Source organism: Thermobia domestica, chromosome 2 (genome assembly GCF_964235325.1).
Source record: "Thermobia domestica chromosome 2, izTheDome1.hap1.1, whole genome shotgun sequence".
Classification (NCBI taxonomy): Eukaryota; Metazoa; Arthropoda; class Insecta; order Zygentoma; family Lepismatidae; genus Thermobia; species Thermobia domestica.
In genome coordinates, this window is record NC_137455.1 from 188408727 (window position 1) to 188426783 (window position 18057).

General features: G+C 34.3%; 1 protein-coding gene across 1 annotated transcript in view; it reads left to right on the forward strand.

The window, feature by feature from the left end:
- The window catches only part of LOC145679281 (zwei Ig domain protein zig-8-like), a 957501-nt gene that overhangs the window by 786518 nt on the left and 152926 nt on the right, over nt 1-18057 (forward strand). The window contains exon 4 of the mRNA XM_081749868.1: nt 13628-13924. Coding sequence (XP_081605994.1) covers nt 13628-13924 — 297 coding nt within the window. The remainder of the gene's footprint in view (nt 1-13627; nt 13925-18057) is intronic.

Genomic DNA, 18057 nt, shown 5'->3' on the forward strand with positions numbered 1-18057 from the left:
ATACAGATGGATACTTCCAATTTCATTTGGTATGGACTTTTTGTGTTAATAAGTAGTAAATGCAGAAGGTTCGGTTTAGTGTGAGAAAAAAGATGTATATAGAAAGATACAATATGAGTAACGGCACAAAGGAAAACTGTATATGTAGATTTAAAAAAAAATGAATGTATTACGTGTATGAAAAAAGTAGGTTCAAAGAGTGCAAGACGAAATCAAGCCGTGGAAGAAGAAATCAACATTGCGAAGATGAATTAGAAAGTAAAGCCTTTTATGGATGTTTTGGACAGGGGAAAGACAAAAGATATGTAGCGCCATTTGACGTGAGAAAAAGAGGAGAGAAATCACAAAACAGAAACTTTAGTCAAAAAAGAGAAAAATACCAAAACGGGTAAAGTAAAGGAATGAGAAATGAAAGAAGTAAAAAATATAAAATAAGACAATAAAGAAAATCGGGAAATGTAAAAGAAAAAGAAAAGAAATACATACGATTGTAGTTTTGTGGTAGAATAAGAAAGAAGGATACGTTTTGATGATGGCAAACTGCCAAATCGATTCAGTAAGAAACTACATTCGTTTCTGAAGAAAAAAAAAATCATTTAAGGGAAAAAATGCTGTGATGAAACAGAATGACTTCTGTGGCGGCAACAACAACAATACACACACATATATACATTCAAGCGAATGTGCCACCATAACCCTTGACGGCGGCTGTTTCAAATGGGATAGAAAAATTAAAAGCATCTCCCTTCGAAAGAGATAAGATACTATACAAAGGAGAAACTATAAGGAATAATATCTTAAAAGGAAAAATATTATTATTTTATGTTCTCCGAAATGAAAGGTTTAGTTCTCTATACCACTATGCTACTGGGAAAAGAGGTAAGTAAAATGGCGTCCTATTGAACACACTTTCTATCTGTATCTCTCTCTCTTTTGAAAGAAAATCAAGTTTAATATTTATCTTATTTATGACATGAAAATCCTATTATTGGCTGGCACAATTTCAAAGGAGTAAAAATTTTCGTTCTCATAATCACTCAAAACACACTACTTCATGAAAACTTTATGGTAATTCTTTCTCCTCATTAACGATAACAATGTGCTTGAATCTATAATTGAAGATAAGAAAAAAACCTTTTTTCACGGTCTGTGGTGACGAAAGAAAATGAGAAGTACTCTTTAGATATCTTAATTTCCATTCTCGTACTCCTTATATCAATAATATTTTTTATGTAAAATTAACAAGAAAAGAAACGAAACAGTATATCAAAAATTGAAGCTGTATGAAGTGATGACTACTGCTTATTTGTTTTTTGAATTTATACAGTAATGATTATCAAAATTATTATGCTATGAAAGAAATTGGTCAATCAATTCATATGGGCAGAACATGTTGCGTATGAGAAGATAGCGATATGATTAATATCGCAGTCCCTTTATCCATCCATGCCACTAGTGCAATGCTGAAAAAAATAAAATTGAAATAAGGTAGTACAAGAGTGTCTATATGATGTTACAACTCTTTTCATACAAGAAGCAAAATGAGCAGTAGCCAATGGTACGCGATTTATAGCACGGCGTTACCGGATTGTGGATTTCTCTTTTCCTTCTCTCTCTTTCTCCACCTAGCGTAATTGCAAAACAATTGACAACATTATCCATAGTCTCAATCTGGAAATATAAATATCAACTAAATTAATTACAAATTAATTTGTTACAGTAGATTTGCTGAAAACCTGCCATCTGTTCCATCCTATTACTACCATCTTCTATAACAGTTTATAATTTGTCCCTGCAGGGGTATCATTTGTGGAAGGCAGAAAGGGGAACTGTCCTCCCTGAGTTTGAGAAGCACATGCTTTATATATATATATATATATACTAATATAGAATTTAAAGTCGTGAAACTCTATATCGATGAACAATTTCTTAAAGTCTGAAATGTCACTCTCTGTCAAAGTCTGTTCCTTATCAAAGTATAAAGTGACTGGAATGTGACTATTTCATAGGATCTTTTGTAATTTTTCTGTAGGCTATGTTATACGACGGATCATAGTCCTCCCTATGTCTGTTATGTAGTTAGCTTCCCCATTATTTTAGACAGTCCTTCTTCCCTCAGTGAAACCTTCCTTGCTTGAGCACAGATGATGACAAATGAAATGGATTCTCAAGCTTCTGTTTTCATTTTTTTTTTTTCAAAATTCTTTGCCTTTTTCCAGATGATTAATGAAAGTGAATGATTGTGCAATTAAATTTTGTTATGCTCTCTCACTTGGAATCGAACTCGGGACCATGTAGCGGGAAAGGTTAAAAATATAGTTATGTATGCATCTAGCAGCGAAAAGCGCTGAAGTACAGTTAGAAATTTCTTTTGTTTACTATTCTGTGATACGTTACAAGTTGAATTTCCTATAAGAAAGATATAATAAATAAACACTCGGATCAAAATGCATTAGCAGTTATACGCTAGAATGTGAAGTTCAGAATTTTTGTACAAGAAAATAATGGAAATACGTAAGAAATATAAAGTACATAATATTTCCAACTAGTTTTTGCTTTTCTTGTTTTGAAATGCATTTGTGTGTAATAGAGGATTTACAGCACGACTGAAAATAATTTCCTTTATTAATAATAAATACTAAGTAAATTTGCCAAAATATTATCTGATCCCGAGAACTGCCATTAAATTACATATTTTGCCCTCTTAAGTTCTCCGGATTACAAATATATCCAGCTTTTGAGCTCTCTAGTTGCTTAACGTTATACATTTATATGTTATGACAGAGCCTTTACTGTAAACTGTAAATAAATATGTGCTGATTGTGATTGTAGTTCCGTCGAAAAAGATAACATAGAAGTATAATACCATATTGATGTAACATACACTCACGTCAACATTTGGACACATCAGTTAGAAATTCACTGTTTGCTGGTGATTTTATTAGTATTATTCTTTCCAAGTTAACATTCCTGTGTACTGAACTTTCGTATTTACCCAATTTCTTGTTCGTTTTCAATTTAACTAATGGTTAAAATGTAAACAAAAAAAATGGAAAGTTGTTTGTACATTTACGGATCAAAGAAAAATATAATTAGAGTTTTGAAAAATGATACTGAACGATTTTGTTTCTAATGGTAAATAAACAAAGTAATATAGTTTTAGAAATCTACTACGTGTAAATATTTGAAATGGGGGACGATGGTACAAGAACCAGTTACAAATTAAATAGTAAATATTGACACTTAAACATCAAGATTGTTATATCTGAAATTAAATCAGATTATACGTAAACATTCCATTAAGTTATTTTCATATTGCTGTCCTCCAGTTTCACTTTCAGTAATGTTTTAAGAGAGCTATGTGAATAGCACACGCGTCTTTGGTCTGAGTAGCCAAGCTTAGTTTCTGGGAGGAGCTCCTGTGGTTTGAAGCTCAAGTTAAGCTGTAGGTACGTGTTCATATATCTTGGTAATGAAAGAAGTAAACGTAAGTCATTTTAGAGTTTATTTGGTGGGGGACAAAGTTCTCCACCAACATAATAGTTTCTCGTTTTTATTAAGATATTAATATAGACACGATTAAAATATGTGTATTATTTACTCAGTGGGGCAATTTCTCCTGCCTCCCTAAATGACGCCCCTAGCTGATAGGGAAGCTGAACTCCAATGGAACCAACCAACCAATAATATTGAAACACAATTTTTGTTAACATGACAGCGAACCAAGTGTGTTTAGATGCTCTTCAGTTTCTAACTACATGAATTTACGTGTCAGAAGTTTGAAAACATACACTTTGTGATCAAAAGTATCCGGACTTCTGGCTGAAAATGACTTACAAGTTCCTGGCTCCCTCCATCCGTACTGGTGGAATTCAATATGGTGTTGACCTACCCTTAGCCTTGGTGACAGCTTCCACTCTCGCAGACATACTTTCAATCAGGTGCTGGAAGTTTCTTGGGGAATAGCGGCCCATTCTTCACGGAGTGCTGAACTGAGGAGAGGAATCGATGTAGGTCGGTGAGGCCTGGCACGAAATCGGCGTTCCAAAACATCCTAAAGGTGTTCTATAGGATTCAAGTCAGGACTCTGTGCATGTCATCCAGTACAGCGATGTTATGGTCGTGTAACCACTCCGCCATAGGCCGTGCAGTATGAACAGGTACTCGATCGTGTTGAAAGATATAAACGCCATCCCCGAATTGCTGTTCAACAGTGGGAAGCAAGAAGGTGCTTAAAACATCAATAAAGACCTGCGCTGTGAGAGTGCCACACAAAACAACAAGGGATGCAAGCCCCCTCCAAGAAAAACACGACCACATCATAACACTACCACCTCCGAATTTTACTGTTGACACTACACACGCTGACAGATGACGTTCACCGGGCATTCGCCATAACCACAACCTGCCATCGGATCACCACATTGTGTACTGTGATTCGTCACTCCACACAACGTTTTTCCATTGTTCAATCATCCAATGTTTACGCTCCTTACACCAAGTGAGGCGTCGTTTGGCACTTACCAGCGTGATGTGTGGCTTATGAGCAACCGCTCGACCATGAAATCCAAATTTTCTCACCTCACGCCTAACTGTCATAGTACTTGGAGTGGATCCTGATGAATTCCTGATGAATTGGAATTCTTGTATGATGGTGTGAGTAGATGTCTGCCTATTACTCTTTACGACCCTCTTCAACTGTCGGCGGTCTCTGTCAGTCAACAGGCGAGGTCGGTCTATACGCTTCTGTGCTGTACGTGTCCCTTCACGTTTCCACTTCATTATCACATCAGACACAGTGGACCTAGGGATGTTTAGGAGTGTGGAATTCTCGCGTACAGACATCTGACACAAGTGACACCCAATCACCTGACTACGTTCGAAGTCCGTGAGTTCCGTGGAGCGCCCCATTTCTTCTTTTCCACGATGTCTAATGACTACTGAGGTCGCTGATAATGAGTGCCTGGCAGTAGGTGGCAGCACAATGCACCTAATATGAAAAACGTATGTTTTTGGTGATGTCCGGATACTTTTGATCACATAGTATATGTATTAACTGTTTTTGAATAATACCTATGTTTTCTTAAATGTCTGGAGTTTTCTAAATGTTCTATCCTGTATATTGATTTTAGATCGTATTTACGTGGAGGGATTTTTCTTTTTCTCTCATTTTCCTTCATGTATTAGCAATCATATATTTTTGTTGTTTTCACTTATTTACTAGTTTCCTACACACATTATAGCTATTAATTGTTTAATTATTATTTCCTCGATTTATATTTCTTACTGTTGAATGTATGTTCAACATTCTATATAAAAGAAAATAAAGTATATATATATATATATATATATATATATATATATATATATATATATATATATATATATATATATATATATATATATATAAGGGTTTATGATATACAACAAAAGGCTATGACATTCAGAAACATACATGACTTTAACGCCATCGAAAGTGTAATTATTAATCACAATAATATCTAGAACTACGGATTATACACTAATATGTATCGTTTTCGATTAGTCTTACATGTCAGACCCTTCCCACCACCCTAGGTGGTAATGGGTTTAAACATAGACTTAAGAGACTCCTAAAACTATGAATGTGACATTAATATCGGTCATTTACAATTATTTTTACATTCACAATTTCACCGCAAAGGTACTAATGGGGATGAACATTAATTTAAATGTCATTTGTAGTGTCACCCTTAATCCAAGTAACCCGAAAACTATGAATTCGACATTAATATCGGTAAGTTTTATCATCATTATTTCTTCCGCACTCTGCATAGGATTACTAAGGGGTCGTTGCCCCATTCGGAGTGAATTTGGAACTAAACAGCACCAGTACTGCCACTAATTAACTTAGTGACGCTATAAACTAGTAATCCTACACTAATATAGTCGTTTCCGATATTTCTATATGTCACCATTTCACCCATTGATTGCTAATGGGCGCTTAAATCAGATTTAAACGACATTGTGGATGTCACTATTTGTCTAAGCGACCGTTTTCGATCATATTATATGTAACTTCTTCTATTCGTCCTATGTACTAGTAAATCTTACCCTCATTTGGACATAACTGTCACCAATCAACTCATGGACTCCAAAAACTATGGACTCGACACTAAATCTGTCGTTTTTGATCATTTTGATATGTCTACCTCTCGCACTCCTTCATAGATGTGCTATGGAAGCCTTTCTTCAAAACTATTTTTCTTCAGACTGTGAGTATATATATAAACGGTGAAAATTGACAGATACTGGTTAAAGGGGTGATAAAAGGGATAAATCATGTACTTTTATGGTACAACAAACTTGAGCTCACTTGAGATCCAAGATTGCGCACACTTTTCAGTTATACAGATCAAGACCCTAAAATGCAGGTTTGAATAGTTTTTTTACAACGTTGCCAAATTTAAATGTTTATTATTATGAAAATGAAAAACTATTTTTGTGTTAACCAGATCAAAACAGCATAGTCAATGTGCCAAAAATTTACTTTCTTATACAATTACTTCTACAATAAGAATTTACAATAGCTTTTAATTCACAATTTCTTTCCTTGCAATTTATGTCCAATGGATTTAAGAAATTTGATTCTTTCCATGCTTATGTTCGTTGTGCATTTCTTAAGTTCCTGGAAATTTTTGATAATAAATTCTTGTCTAGACACTTCTTTTTTCCTTATTGTACACAGTTAACCTTTGGCAACAGAATAAAATTTCAAGTCTGTCTCCTTCTAAATCCCTACTATTAGTGATGAGCAAATGAAAGACCAAGACCAAGACCTTTCTGTTCTTGGACTTGCACATCCTGTCTTGGTCTTGGTCTTGCATTGGAACACTTTGTCTTGGTCTTGCTTGCAAGAGTCTTGCAAGTCTTGTTTTTAAAAGATCTTATACTTTTCGTAGGCAAATTTTACTCTGGACATAAGGGATAAAAATTCTACTATATGCCAATATTAACAGAAATACAATGTATGTTTCTAAATGTGACATAGTTTACCTTCCTGTAAGTATGATGATAGTGTACAACAAAGACGATGACTTTTTCTTTTAATGGTTGTCCACGTAAATCACAACGTTTCGTAATCTTTTTACATTTTTAACAGATCCAACACTCCAGTGGTTCCCAAATCGTGGAAGATGAGACACATGAAAGAAAATCAAGACACACAAGTTATTGAGATACCATAAACTGCAAAATTATTTTTACACTCTAAAGGCGTCAGAGTTTTCTTTTCAAACATGATTAGCTAATTCCTGTATTAAACAAACTTCCAATTAAATAATGAGATTTTGTTTTACTGATTCCAATATATACGCTATGGGGCAGAAACATGGACATTACGCAAAAACTATGAAAAAATCGCAGACTTTCGAAACGTGAGCATGGAGAAAAAAAGGAGAGAATTAGCTGTGTTTAACGGAAAACGAATGGGAAGGTGTTAAAAATATTAGCAATAGGGGAAAGAAATAGGAATTTTAGAAATTGATAAGAGGAGAAAGAGGAAATGGTTGTGATATTGGCTGAGGAGGACGTGTTAGAGGGTATGGCGGACGGAAAGATGTGGAAGGAGCGAAGGAGACTGTAGTTGAAGGAAGGTGCAGTATTAAAACACAAAATTGCTACGTTAAGAGGAAGAGACTAGCTGAGGACCACCATACATCGAAGTTTCTCAGTTGCAGCAAGGAAGCTGCCAATAATGGCAGAATAGCTATGATGATATATTTAGCAATATTCACCAAAAAAGCGAAACAAAAATTAAAATAATAAATATTATAATCAAAACTTTTAATATTTTAGAATAATTTGAGTGAAAACTGAAAACGACTCAACTGTCTATATCTTTTCTGTAAACTCAATTTAAATAAATACTTTTGACCCATATTAGAATTACAAGATAATGGCATCAAACTCCAAGTTATTTGAAATAACTGTGTAAAATCAGTCTCATTTGTGAATATGGATTACTAACATCAATTACCCACTTCGTTGGGTTTAATTAAAATAATAATAATAATAATATGTTTCGTTAGTCAGTCAATTTTTACTATTACTAAAGCGCTCACTGATATCCGTCATTTTCGATTATTTTTATATTTCTCTCGCCTCTTCCCCAAGTTACAGGGTTGAATTTGGATTTAAATGACATCAGAAGTGTCACTGTTTATCTTAGGGACCCCGAAAACTATGGATTCGGTACTAATATCAGTCATTTATTTCATAAATTATATAGCCTATGAAATAATAAATTCAATAAATTTATATATATCTCCTCTTCCCCCATATTGTAAGGCACGAGATCGGAAGTGTCCCTGTTCATCTCAATGATCTCGAAAACCATGGATTCAACATGGATAATAATAGTCATTTTCGATAATTTTTATATATCTCCTTCCTTCCCCTCTCCAAGTTGTGGTGCCGAATTTGCATTTAAACGGGATGGAAACTATCACTGCTCGCTTTAGGGACTCCAGAAAGTATGGATTCGACACAAATATTCGGTCATTTTTTGATCATTTTATGTATCTTCCCCTCCTCCAAGTTATGGGCCGAATTTGGTCGTAAATGATATCTGAAGTGTCAGTGTTCACTCAGCGACCTTAAAGACTAGGAATTCGACACTAATATTTGTCATTTTTGATGATTTTTATGTATCTCCCCTCTCCTCCGCCAATCTACGGGGCTCAATTTTAATTTAAACAGCATCGGAAGTGTCACTGTTTATCTCAGCGCCCCCGAAAACTATAGATTCCACTCTAATATCGGTCATTTTCGATCATTTTAAATATCTCTCCCCTCTCCCACCCTAAGCTGCACCGTCAAAGTGATATAACAGAAACCAGTCTGAGACCTGAACCTCATCTATGTTGAAAATTTGATTGAGATCGATCGACTGATTCAAGAGTGATGAAGTCACAAATTCACCATTTAAATCTTTAATTTTTACACGAACACACACACACACACACACACACATATATATATATATATATATATATATATATATATATATATATATATATATATATATATATCCTTCCTCATGAAAGTCAAATGATAAAAATCGCTCCAAACTTGAACTTAATCCATGTTGAAAGTTTGATCGAGATCGGTCGGGTGTTTCAAGAGTTATTCAGTTTTATTTATTTTTATATATACCTCCCCGTCCCTAGATTCTACCATCAAAGTGAAACTATATTTAAAAAAAAAAGTCTTACCGTTTCCGAACCTCATACATGTTAAAAAATTGATTAAGATCGGTTTGGTGGTTCAAGAGCTATTAATTCACAAACTTAGTCACTTTTATTTTTATTTTTATTGATTTTTGTATATCTTCCTCTCGTCCTCCTCCCATACGTTGCTCCGTCAAACCGAACTGACAAATAACATTCCAGGCTTGAACCGCATCTATGTTAAAAATTTGATCGAGATTGGTCGTTTAGTTCGTGATGTTAAAGTTTACTTATTATTTTATAACTCTCCTCCTCCCCTTTCCTAAGTTTCATCGTCAAAGTAAAATGATAAAAACAATCCCTGTCTCAAACCTCCTCTGTGTTGATAATTTGATCGAGATGGAGCGGGTGGTTCAAGAGATTAGGAGTCACAAGCATAATCACTTTCAATTTTATAATATAGATTTACTGTTGTAGTATAATGTTATTTCGCCCAATCCTCGATGTGCTATGTGCCTAAGGAAGCTAAAAGTTATAATGATAAACAATTATTCAACATATAAGCATCCGCCCATGAAATCAAACTTGCGGTCACATGCACTAAATTTTTTGTCAATGTCATGAAAATGTTATTTCGATATTAATTTTATGAGCACACATTAAACTAGGCACTTCATTTCATTTCAAAGCATATTAGTGGTGTTCTTTTTCCAAAACTAAAGAGAAATGGAGTATTTAACATCGGTAATTCCGTACACCATAGCTGCCGATTACGTGGGTATGGCCTTGGCTCCAAGATTCAAGCATACGTTGGAAATTTTTAAAGTCCACGATTATGTACCAAGGCTAAGGGAGACAGTGATGATGAGACATGACTAAAATGGTGGAATGAAGAAAGTTCCAAAAACGGAAAAACCCTGAGAAAACCCACGCACACTGTGTTTGTTCACCAAAATAGCTCACATGGCGCAAGCTGACACCTGTATCCCTTGCAAACGAGCAATATCTACAGAAAACGTGAACAACCAATTCAGAAAACGACATACTGTAGCTATATGCTACAAGGGCAGATTGACTCACACAGATTGCATAAACTACTGGGAACACATTCACTCCAGCGATATTTTTACTGAAGCCAAGAAATTCAAGTGAAATATGTAATGATTTTTCCCTTCTTTTTTACATTCTATAAAAAAAATCATGCAGTACCGGCACTTGTACAAGACTCTTGCCCAAGATTCTTGGTCTTGGATTTGGTCTTGCAGGTATGGTCTTGGTCTTGGTCTTGCAACGGGATTCCTGGTCTTTGTCTTGGTTTTGCATGCAAAACTCTTGCAAAAACTGCAAGACCAAGACTCTTGCACTCATCAATAGCTACTATAACTTCCACGACTCGATGAATATCTGGAGAACTTGCATAGAATTGTTCGCTGAAGTGTCTCTGAAAGGCCTCTGGACTATTTGTCGTCCGTGGCCTAATTGAAGGCTTAGAAGCCCACATAGCAGGTGGAAACTTGAAAATGATATAAGAAAATACTGTTATTATACTCGAGTAAAAGCCCTTTTTCTTGGTAATAATAAGATTAGCACATGAGGGAAAAATCAAAATTGGAAGAGAAATAATAGAGCAAGTAGTGAAGAGCATAGATAAAAGACGAATAATTTTTGATACTATAAGACGAAAAATTAAATAAATATTTCTATTTTAACTAAAACTCAAACAAAAAGTTAATTTTCCAAAAAAAAGAAAAAGAAAAAAAGAAAAAGAAAAAAAGAAAAAGAAAAAACTATTTTGATGATCACATTGTATCACCAGTTCTATAATGTTCATTAACGTCCTCTCACGTCCAGTGGACATTGAAACTTCAATCAGTTTACAAGTTCAGAAATACTACTAGAACATTATCGGAATACTCACGTTCTGCTCTCTTTGACGTAGTTTTCTAGTACATAATCAGAAAACTGATGTCCTGAGTCATCGGGTGCAATCGCCATCAAATCACAGAAAGCATCAGAAACATTCTGTAGAGAGAAAAAGGGAATCCCAAAGAACATATCTAGCCATATTCCTAAAAAAGTAGTAATATTATATTTACTTATTATCAACATTATTGTTATTTACTTATTACTATATTGATTAAATAAATGGGGGGGGGGTATCTTCCAACTTGGCAAAGTAGACCATAATACAGTAGTGTAACAAAATAAAATGGACGGTGAAATTCGTTGTAGTTCACATATGTTTAACCGCTTTGTAACCTCAAGAACAAAACTAGTGAACATTGTAGCTGAAATTAACAAATTTCGAATATGTTGGAGAAATTAATTTCAGACTATTAGTTTTGGGTAAGTAAAAGAGCAAGAATGAAACTATATATACGACTTTATAATACTTTTTATTATTAGGAACAAGGAAAAGACTGAAGGAATGCATACAATACCTAACTCGAGGATACGATTTCGAAGACTTAACTTCTATTGATATCTGTTCTAACTGTTGCACAATACGACTTTGTGGTGCACTTGTGAAAGAGTAAATCGTGATTACATCCACTACATTTAAAAAAAAGTCAAAGCTGACATATTATGCCATTTTCAGATTACCTGAAACTAATATCTTCTTTAGATATTTGCAGTAAATGTCACCTATAATATTTAACGGATTTAGATACCTATTATATCATACTTTTAATTAATTCAAATTGAAAAATGTTCTCAAAAACAACAGAAAAATAAGAAAAATATATATTTAAACACTAAAGACTATTTGCTTAGTAACAAAGAAGTACTATTTGCGTAAATTTACCAAATCACTAGAATAAATCTAGTAAATAAATCCTATTAAACTCCAATCCGGTTTGTTAATAAAGCACACTTACCTCTAACAAATTGCAGTTGTGTTCCCACGAAAACATCAATAATTAAATCCTCCGAGCAACAATCACGGCACTCCTTTGCTTGTAACTGTAAACTCCATTTTGTAACTGTAACCAGTAGTACTGTTGAAACAGTATAACTAACTAACTCTGTGGCCTATGGAACCCGAAGGTTCAATGCCGCGTTCACAAAAGCTCTCCACTGACTTCTATCCTTAGCCAATTGGGTTCAGTTTCTACTTTGTATTCCTATCTCTGCGAGATCCATCTTAATGTTGTCCTCCCAACTGCGCCTAGGTCTTCCTAATGGTCGTTTTTCGATTGGTCTTCCAGTCAAGACTTTGAAAGCGTTTCTACTTTCTTCCATTCTAGCTATATGACCTGCTACCTAAGCCTCCTAGACATGATGACCCTAACAATGTTGGGTAAACCGTATAAATTATGTAGTTCCTCGTTATGAAGTTTCCGCCATTCCCCATTCCCGTTCCTCTTGGTTCCGAATATTCGTCTCAGGCTCGTGTTCTCAAATACTTTCAGTCTATGTTCTTCCCTCGGAGTAACCGGCTATGTTTCGCAACCATACAGAACAATAGGTATGATTATCGTTTTATATATTTTAAGCTTCAAATTCCTCGTCAGAAGTCGCGACGACAAGAGATTTTGAACCGAATAGTAACACAAATTCCCTGCTTTTAGTCGACATTTAATTTCTTCGTGAATATGATTTTCGTCTATTAATACTGATCCTAGATATTTGAAAGTATCCACTTTATCAAAAGTATTATCAACATACTTTTTAGATGTACATAAGCTAGTTTTTCTCGATTTTTTGAAAACAATACACTAGAATTTACCCTCACGTCGATGGGATTTATTAATTATTGCACGTATTTTTCATGTTTGAATAATTTATTGTGTTTAACGCTAGTAATATTGTAACATATTTGTTGAAAATATGTTAATACAGTATATTGTATGATGTGTTTAACGCATTTCTAAAACAAAATAACTTAGAAATAAGAAAATATGTTTAATAAACTTACCAAGATAAAACAAATACACTATTTGGATTTCTAGTATTGACAGAAATTCGAACAACACATAAACGTTACATGCTGTAAATTGAAAAAAAAAAAATTAAATGTGTTTCACTGCTTATTTTTAAACTTTAATTTCTTACGTCATGAACATGGTGTTTATTGTTAATACATGATCACCGCTTTTAATACAGGAAACAACAAACGCGCTACAACCACAGAACCATTATCTATGCAGATAGCGTTTGAGAATATGCAAATATGAGTATTATCAAATGGTATGTAAACAAGTTAAATGTAAGCTTAGGAGATTGTTTTATACGAAAATCAAACATGCAATTATATATTCTTTTAATCTCGCTTTTCTAACGGAAGATAGATTTTACAGAGCAAACATTCACAATTCTCTGTTTTAAAATGAACCCTATTCTCACATAGCAAAATGTGTAAATAGTAAATCACTGACGTTTTTTCTTTTTTCTTTTTTCTTTTTTTTATCTTGCAGAGGCGAAGGCTCGGATTCTCGGTCCTTCGGATTTATATGTGAAGACTGGGAGTACCATTAGTTTGACCTGTGTCATTAATCAGGGTCCACACGACCTCGGGACAGTGTTTTGGTACCACGGCCCCACGATTATTGATTACGACTCTTCACGAGGGGGCGTCCGGATAGAGACAGAATGGACGGACGCTCTTACTAGTCGATTGCGAATCACCAACGCCAGAAATGCAGACTCCGGGAATTACACGTGCATTCCAACCATCGCCGACCCTGCCAGTGTAATGGTACACGTAATCAACGGTAAGTAATTTGTATTCTACGCAGCATCAAACTAAGGTAGACGTTTTACGCTTTACGCTTTGCATGTGGCTTTGCTTTCTATGTTGTATTTAAATGTTGCATATGGTAATAAAATGTTAAGGAATATCTGCCTGTGAGATATTATTCATATCTGTCCTTCCATTTAGTTATTTTAATTGCCTAATGATCTTCTTGAAACTGGAAGAAAATAGCAGTTAAAGATATAATGTATCGATTCACCTTTGTCTTAACTTTAGAAACAGATCATTTATAATCGTCCTAAAAAAATTAAATTAGTATCCTCACAAATAAGATAAATTACCCTACTATTTTAAAGTGGAAGAAAGCAATTTGGTAACTACTTTTGAATAGATTTCTGAATTCAGTAAGTCTTACCTTATGGTGAGCAAGTTTTCAGAGTCAAATGTGAGAAGACTGTCCATGTTTCAAAATTATAGACCAATAAAACTGTTCCTTTTAAAATGTATATTGATTTTAATGAGTTGAGGTGAGTTGATTTTGAGTTTAACGTCCCGTTCATTAGCGAGGCTATATGAGACATGGACCTACTGATTAACATGGAATCCGAACCACATGAGCTCCCGCCGGGAATCGAACCCGGGTCTCCCGTGCCATAGCGCGTACAATAACCGCTTAGCCACTCTATTGATTTAAGCAACTTACATTCATATACAGGGTGTTTGAAAACAACACCGACAACGTTTGAGAGGTGATTCCTGATACAAACATAAGACAAAAAACTATAGACCATCCTGAGTACTTAAATATTTCCTTTCGGAGTTATAGCCTGTTGAAAACATGAAACAGTGAACCTTAAAGATCCATAGCTTAAAATCTATGGGATCTACCGTAGTCGAGTAAAGACTTCGCTTAGGAACTAGTATGTGCCCTGTCCAAAAATACAGGTTTCAGAATCCTAAGGTACTCACGCAACAATTTTTATAGAGGGAGTTTCGCTATGGGTATATAATTTGAAGTACTTTCCAACTAACTCTATAAAAATTAATGCGTGAGTACTTGAGGATTCTGAAACATGTATATTTGGATAGGGCACATACTAGTTCTTAAGTGAAATCTTGACCCGCCTGCGGTAGGTCCCATAGGTTTGGAGCTATGGACCTTTAAAGTTCATTTTTCATGTTTTCGGCAGCCTATAACTCCGAACTGAAGCATTTCTGCAACCAGTTGGTCTGTACTTTTTGTCTTATCTTGGTGTCAGGAATCATCTCCCAAACTTTGTCGGTGTTGTTTTGAAACACTCTGTATACTAATGAGAATGAGCCTGTTTCTCACTTCTGGCTTCGTGTTACTATAAACCCACTAACTGAATCGGCGTAATGTTTGTCATTTAAAGTAAAAACCTAAGTCTGTGTTATTCTAAGTACTGCAAAAAATAAATTTCATTACATGTAACACGTAATAATAGCGATGAATGTTCAACTGAACAGTATGATTTAGCATTGTATAACGTAAAATCTGAATCGAGATCACTGCTTTTCTTCAAGTTCTGAAAGATTAACTGGCATCTGCATTAAGAATGTAATGTGAAATGTAGTGGAATGTAACGATAGTCTTTAAAACTAGATTACAAAATATTTTAAATGTTCTATAAAAAGCATAATGAACTAACTTTAAGCTGACTTGAAGCATAATGACCACTCATAACTTCGCCATAGATGCATCGATTTTGATGATTCTTGTTGTTTGAAAAGCCATTCTTTACTAATGGTCCCATATAAACTTCATAACGATCTAACTTAAGTTATCTGGCACCAAAATTCTTCTCTTTGGTGACGACTGCAAATTATTTCGGGAAATTAGGCCAGCTCAGGATGTGATTGAACTGAAAAAAAAAAACTCTCAGGTCTTCTGGACTGGTGTAGCATGTGGAATCTAAAAGTAAATCCCTTAAAATCTTCTACTATTGCATTTTCATTCAAGAAAAACAGAATCCCTTCTACCTACTTCATTGGAGATGATCCTATTGCTCAGGTCTTATCTCAGAAGAATCTCGGGGTTGTGCTCGACGAAAGACTTCTGTTTACTGATCACATTGCTGCCATGACTAAGAGTGCTATGCGATTATTAGGTCTTCTGTACAGGTTTACAGAGATTAGGGATATTACAGCCTTAAGTATATTCTATAAAACGCTTATTTCAACCAAAATATAGTACTGTTCCACCATTTGGAGTATGGCTAGCGTATCAAATCTCTCTCGCATTGACTCAGTTCTAAATTTCTTTCTTGCCATTGTCAGGAAAAGAATACATTCTGTACGCTGTTTAAGTAAATCTGAATTGTTGACTGTTCTTGGCATCCGTACACCTTCATCTCGTCGCATGCTACTTGATATGATGTTTCTTCATAGAATTCTAAATGGGAAACTTAGAATTGAAGAATTAATCTTTAAATTTAATATTCGGGTACCTGCAAGAAGAACTAGAAATAGTGAACTACTTCATTGCTACACGTCTTCAGCGTTCTTTGTTCCATAGACTGGCTTCTGAATTTAACTCCATTGGTTCTGACGTGGATTTTTTTAAATCTGAGAATGTATTCCGACGGGAAATTATGGCTACACTTATAGAACCTTAGTTTTCTTTCAATTTCTTATTGCTACACTTATGGATCTTTATATAGCTTTTTGTTTACACTTGTTATTGTTAATTTTATATCGGGTTATATGTTATTTTATATGTTATATTTTATATTAGGTATATATAATTTTATATGTTATATAATTTCAGTGTAAAATGGCTGCCTTGTTGTATCTGGAACTTTGGCAAATAAATAAATAACTTTAGTTTCCGGAACTAAAGTATGAAGCTTTTCAATAGCTGACAGTGTTGAGATCATAATTGTGTGTATAATCACGTATAGGTGCAACGACTGCTGTGATTTTATTTTTTGAAAAAGTATGTTTTTGCGGTGGTTCTATATAAGTTTTATTAAGATCTAATGATAGTCTTTGAAACTAAACTGAAATTCTGCAACGTCTGAGAGTACTTAGTATCGTAAACAACTGGCTCCATTGTGTGTATGTTCATGCAGAATTTCAACACACATGTACCGATTTTGATTATTCAATTACTATAATTTCTTGTAGGCTCCATGTAAATTTTTTCATGAAAGCCTTTGGAATTAGACAATGAAACTCCTCAACAGATGATAGTGTTAATACCATATATGCTCATGTATGATTCAATAACGCGTAGATCGATTTATTTATACCTGTCTATCTACCATATATACAAATGATCAGGCATGTTTTAGGACAACTCATTGTATAGGAAGTCAGTGTCCTACCTTTAATTTAAGTATCAAACTAAACTACTAGGGATAATAAATAAATTTAAAAGAAAATTTGACTTGGTACAAACTTCAATGTTTTGTTGATAATGGTATTGAATTATTTTCAAAGTTTAAGTACTTACTATTACTGTTCTTTTTGCTTTCTACAGCTTTTACAATTTCGTGTCTTTAAATGTTTTTGTTGAAATTAGCTAAAACCGTATTTTTAAAAACCTTTTCTTAGATTTTCATAGAAGAAAAATGTTAAGTTGTAACGAGAAATATATCTTCTTTGAAGTGGATTGAACATTTCAAGAATAGATTCAATCTCCACCCTTATTCCCTTATTGAAAGCTGGAATATAATATATCTACTATATTCGGTACCAGCATTGTATCCACAAAAAACAAAAACGCTAAGAGAAAGCAACATAGCTTTTCTCTAAGAAGCCAACGATTCAACGTCCAAGGAGTATATGTTCCATGTTGGCGCTTTCTTGAAACAGGAAGTGATATCAATCTACTACCTTTAATTTTACCACTGGATCTTCATGGAATAAAATAAATGCATGAGAGAAATAAATGTTTCCTAAAATAGCTTCAGCATCCCAACAATAGTCTCCTATCTGCCTATTGAAGTTAGAACTGATAAATAGATCATTCCTGGTTATAATATTATAACCTATTAATTTTGTAGGTATTGTGTAGCTTCATAACGTAAACTAAAATTTAGTTATATGTTTATTAATATCCAGTCTGTAAATTTCTAAACTTTGTCAGTGCATCGGAACGGAATTCACTAATTTGTACAATCTAAATTA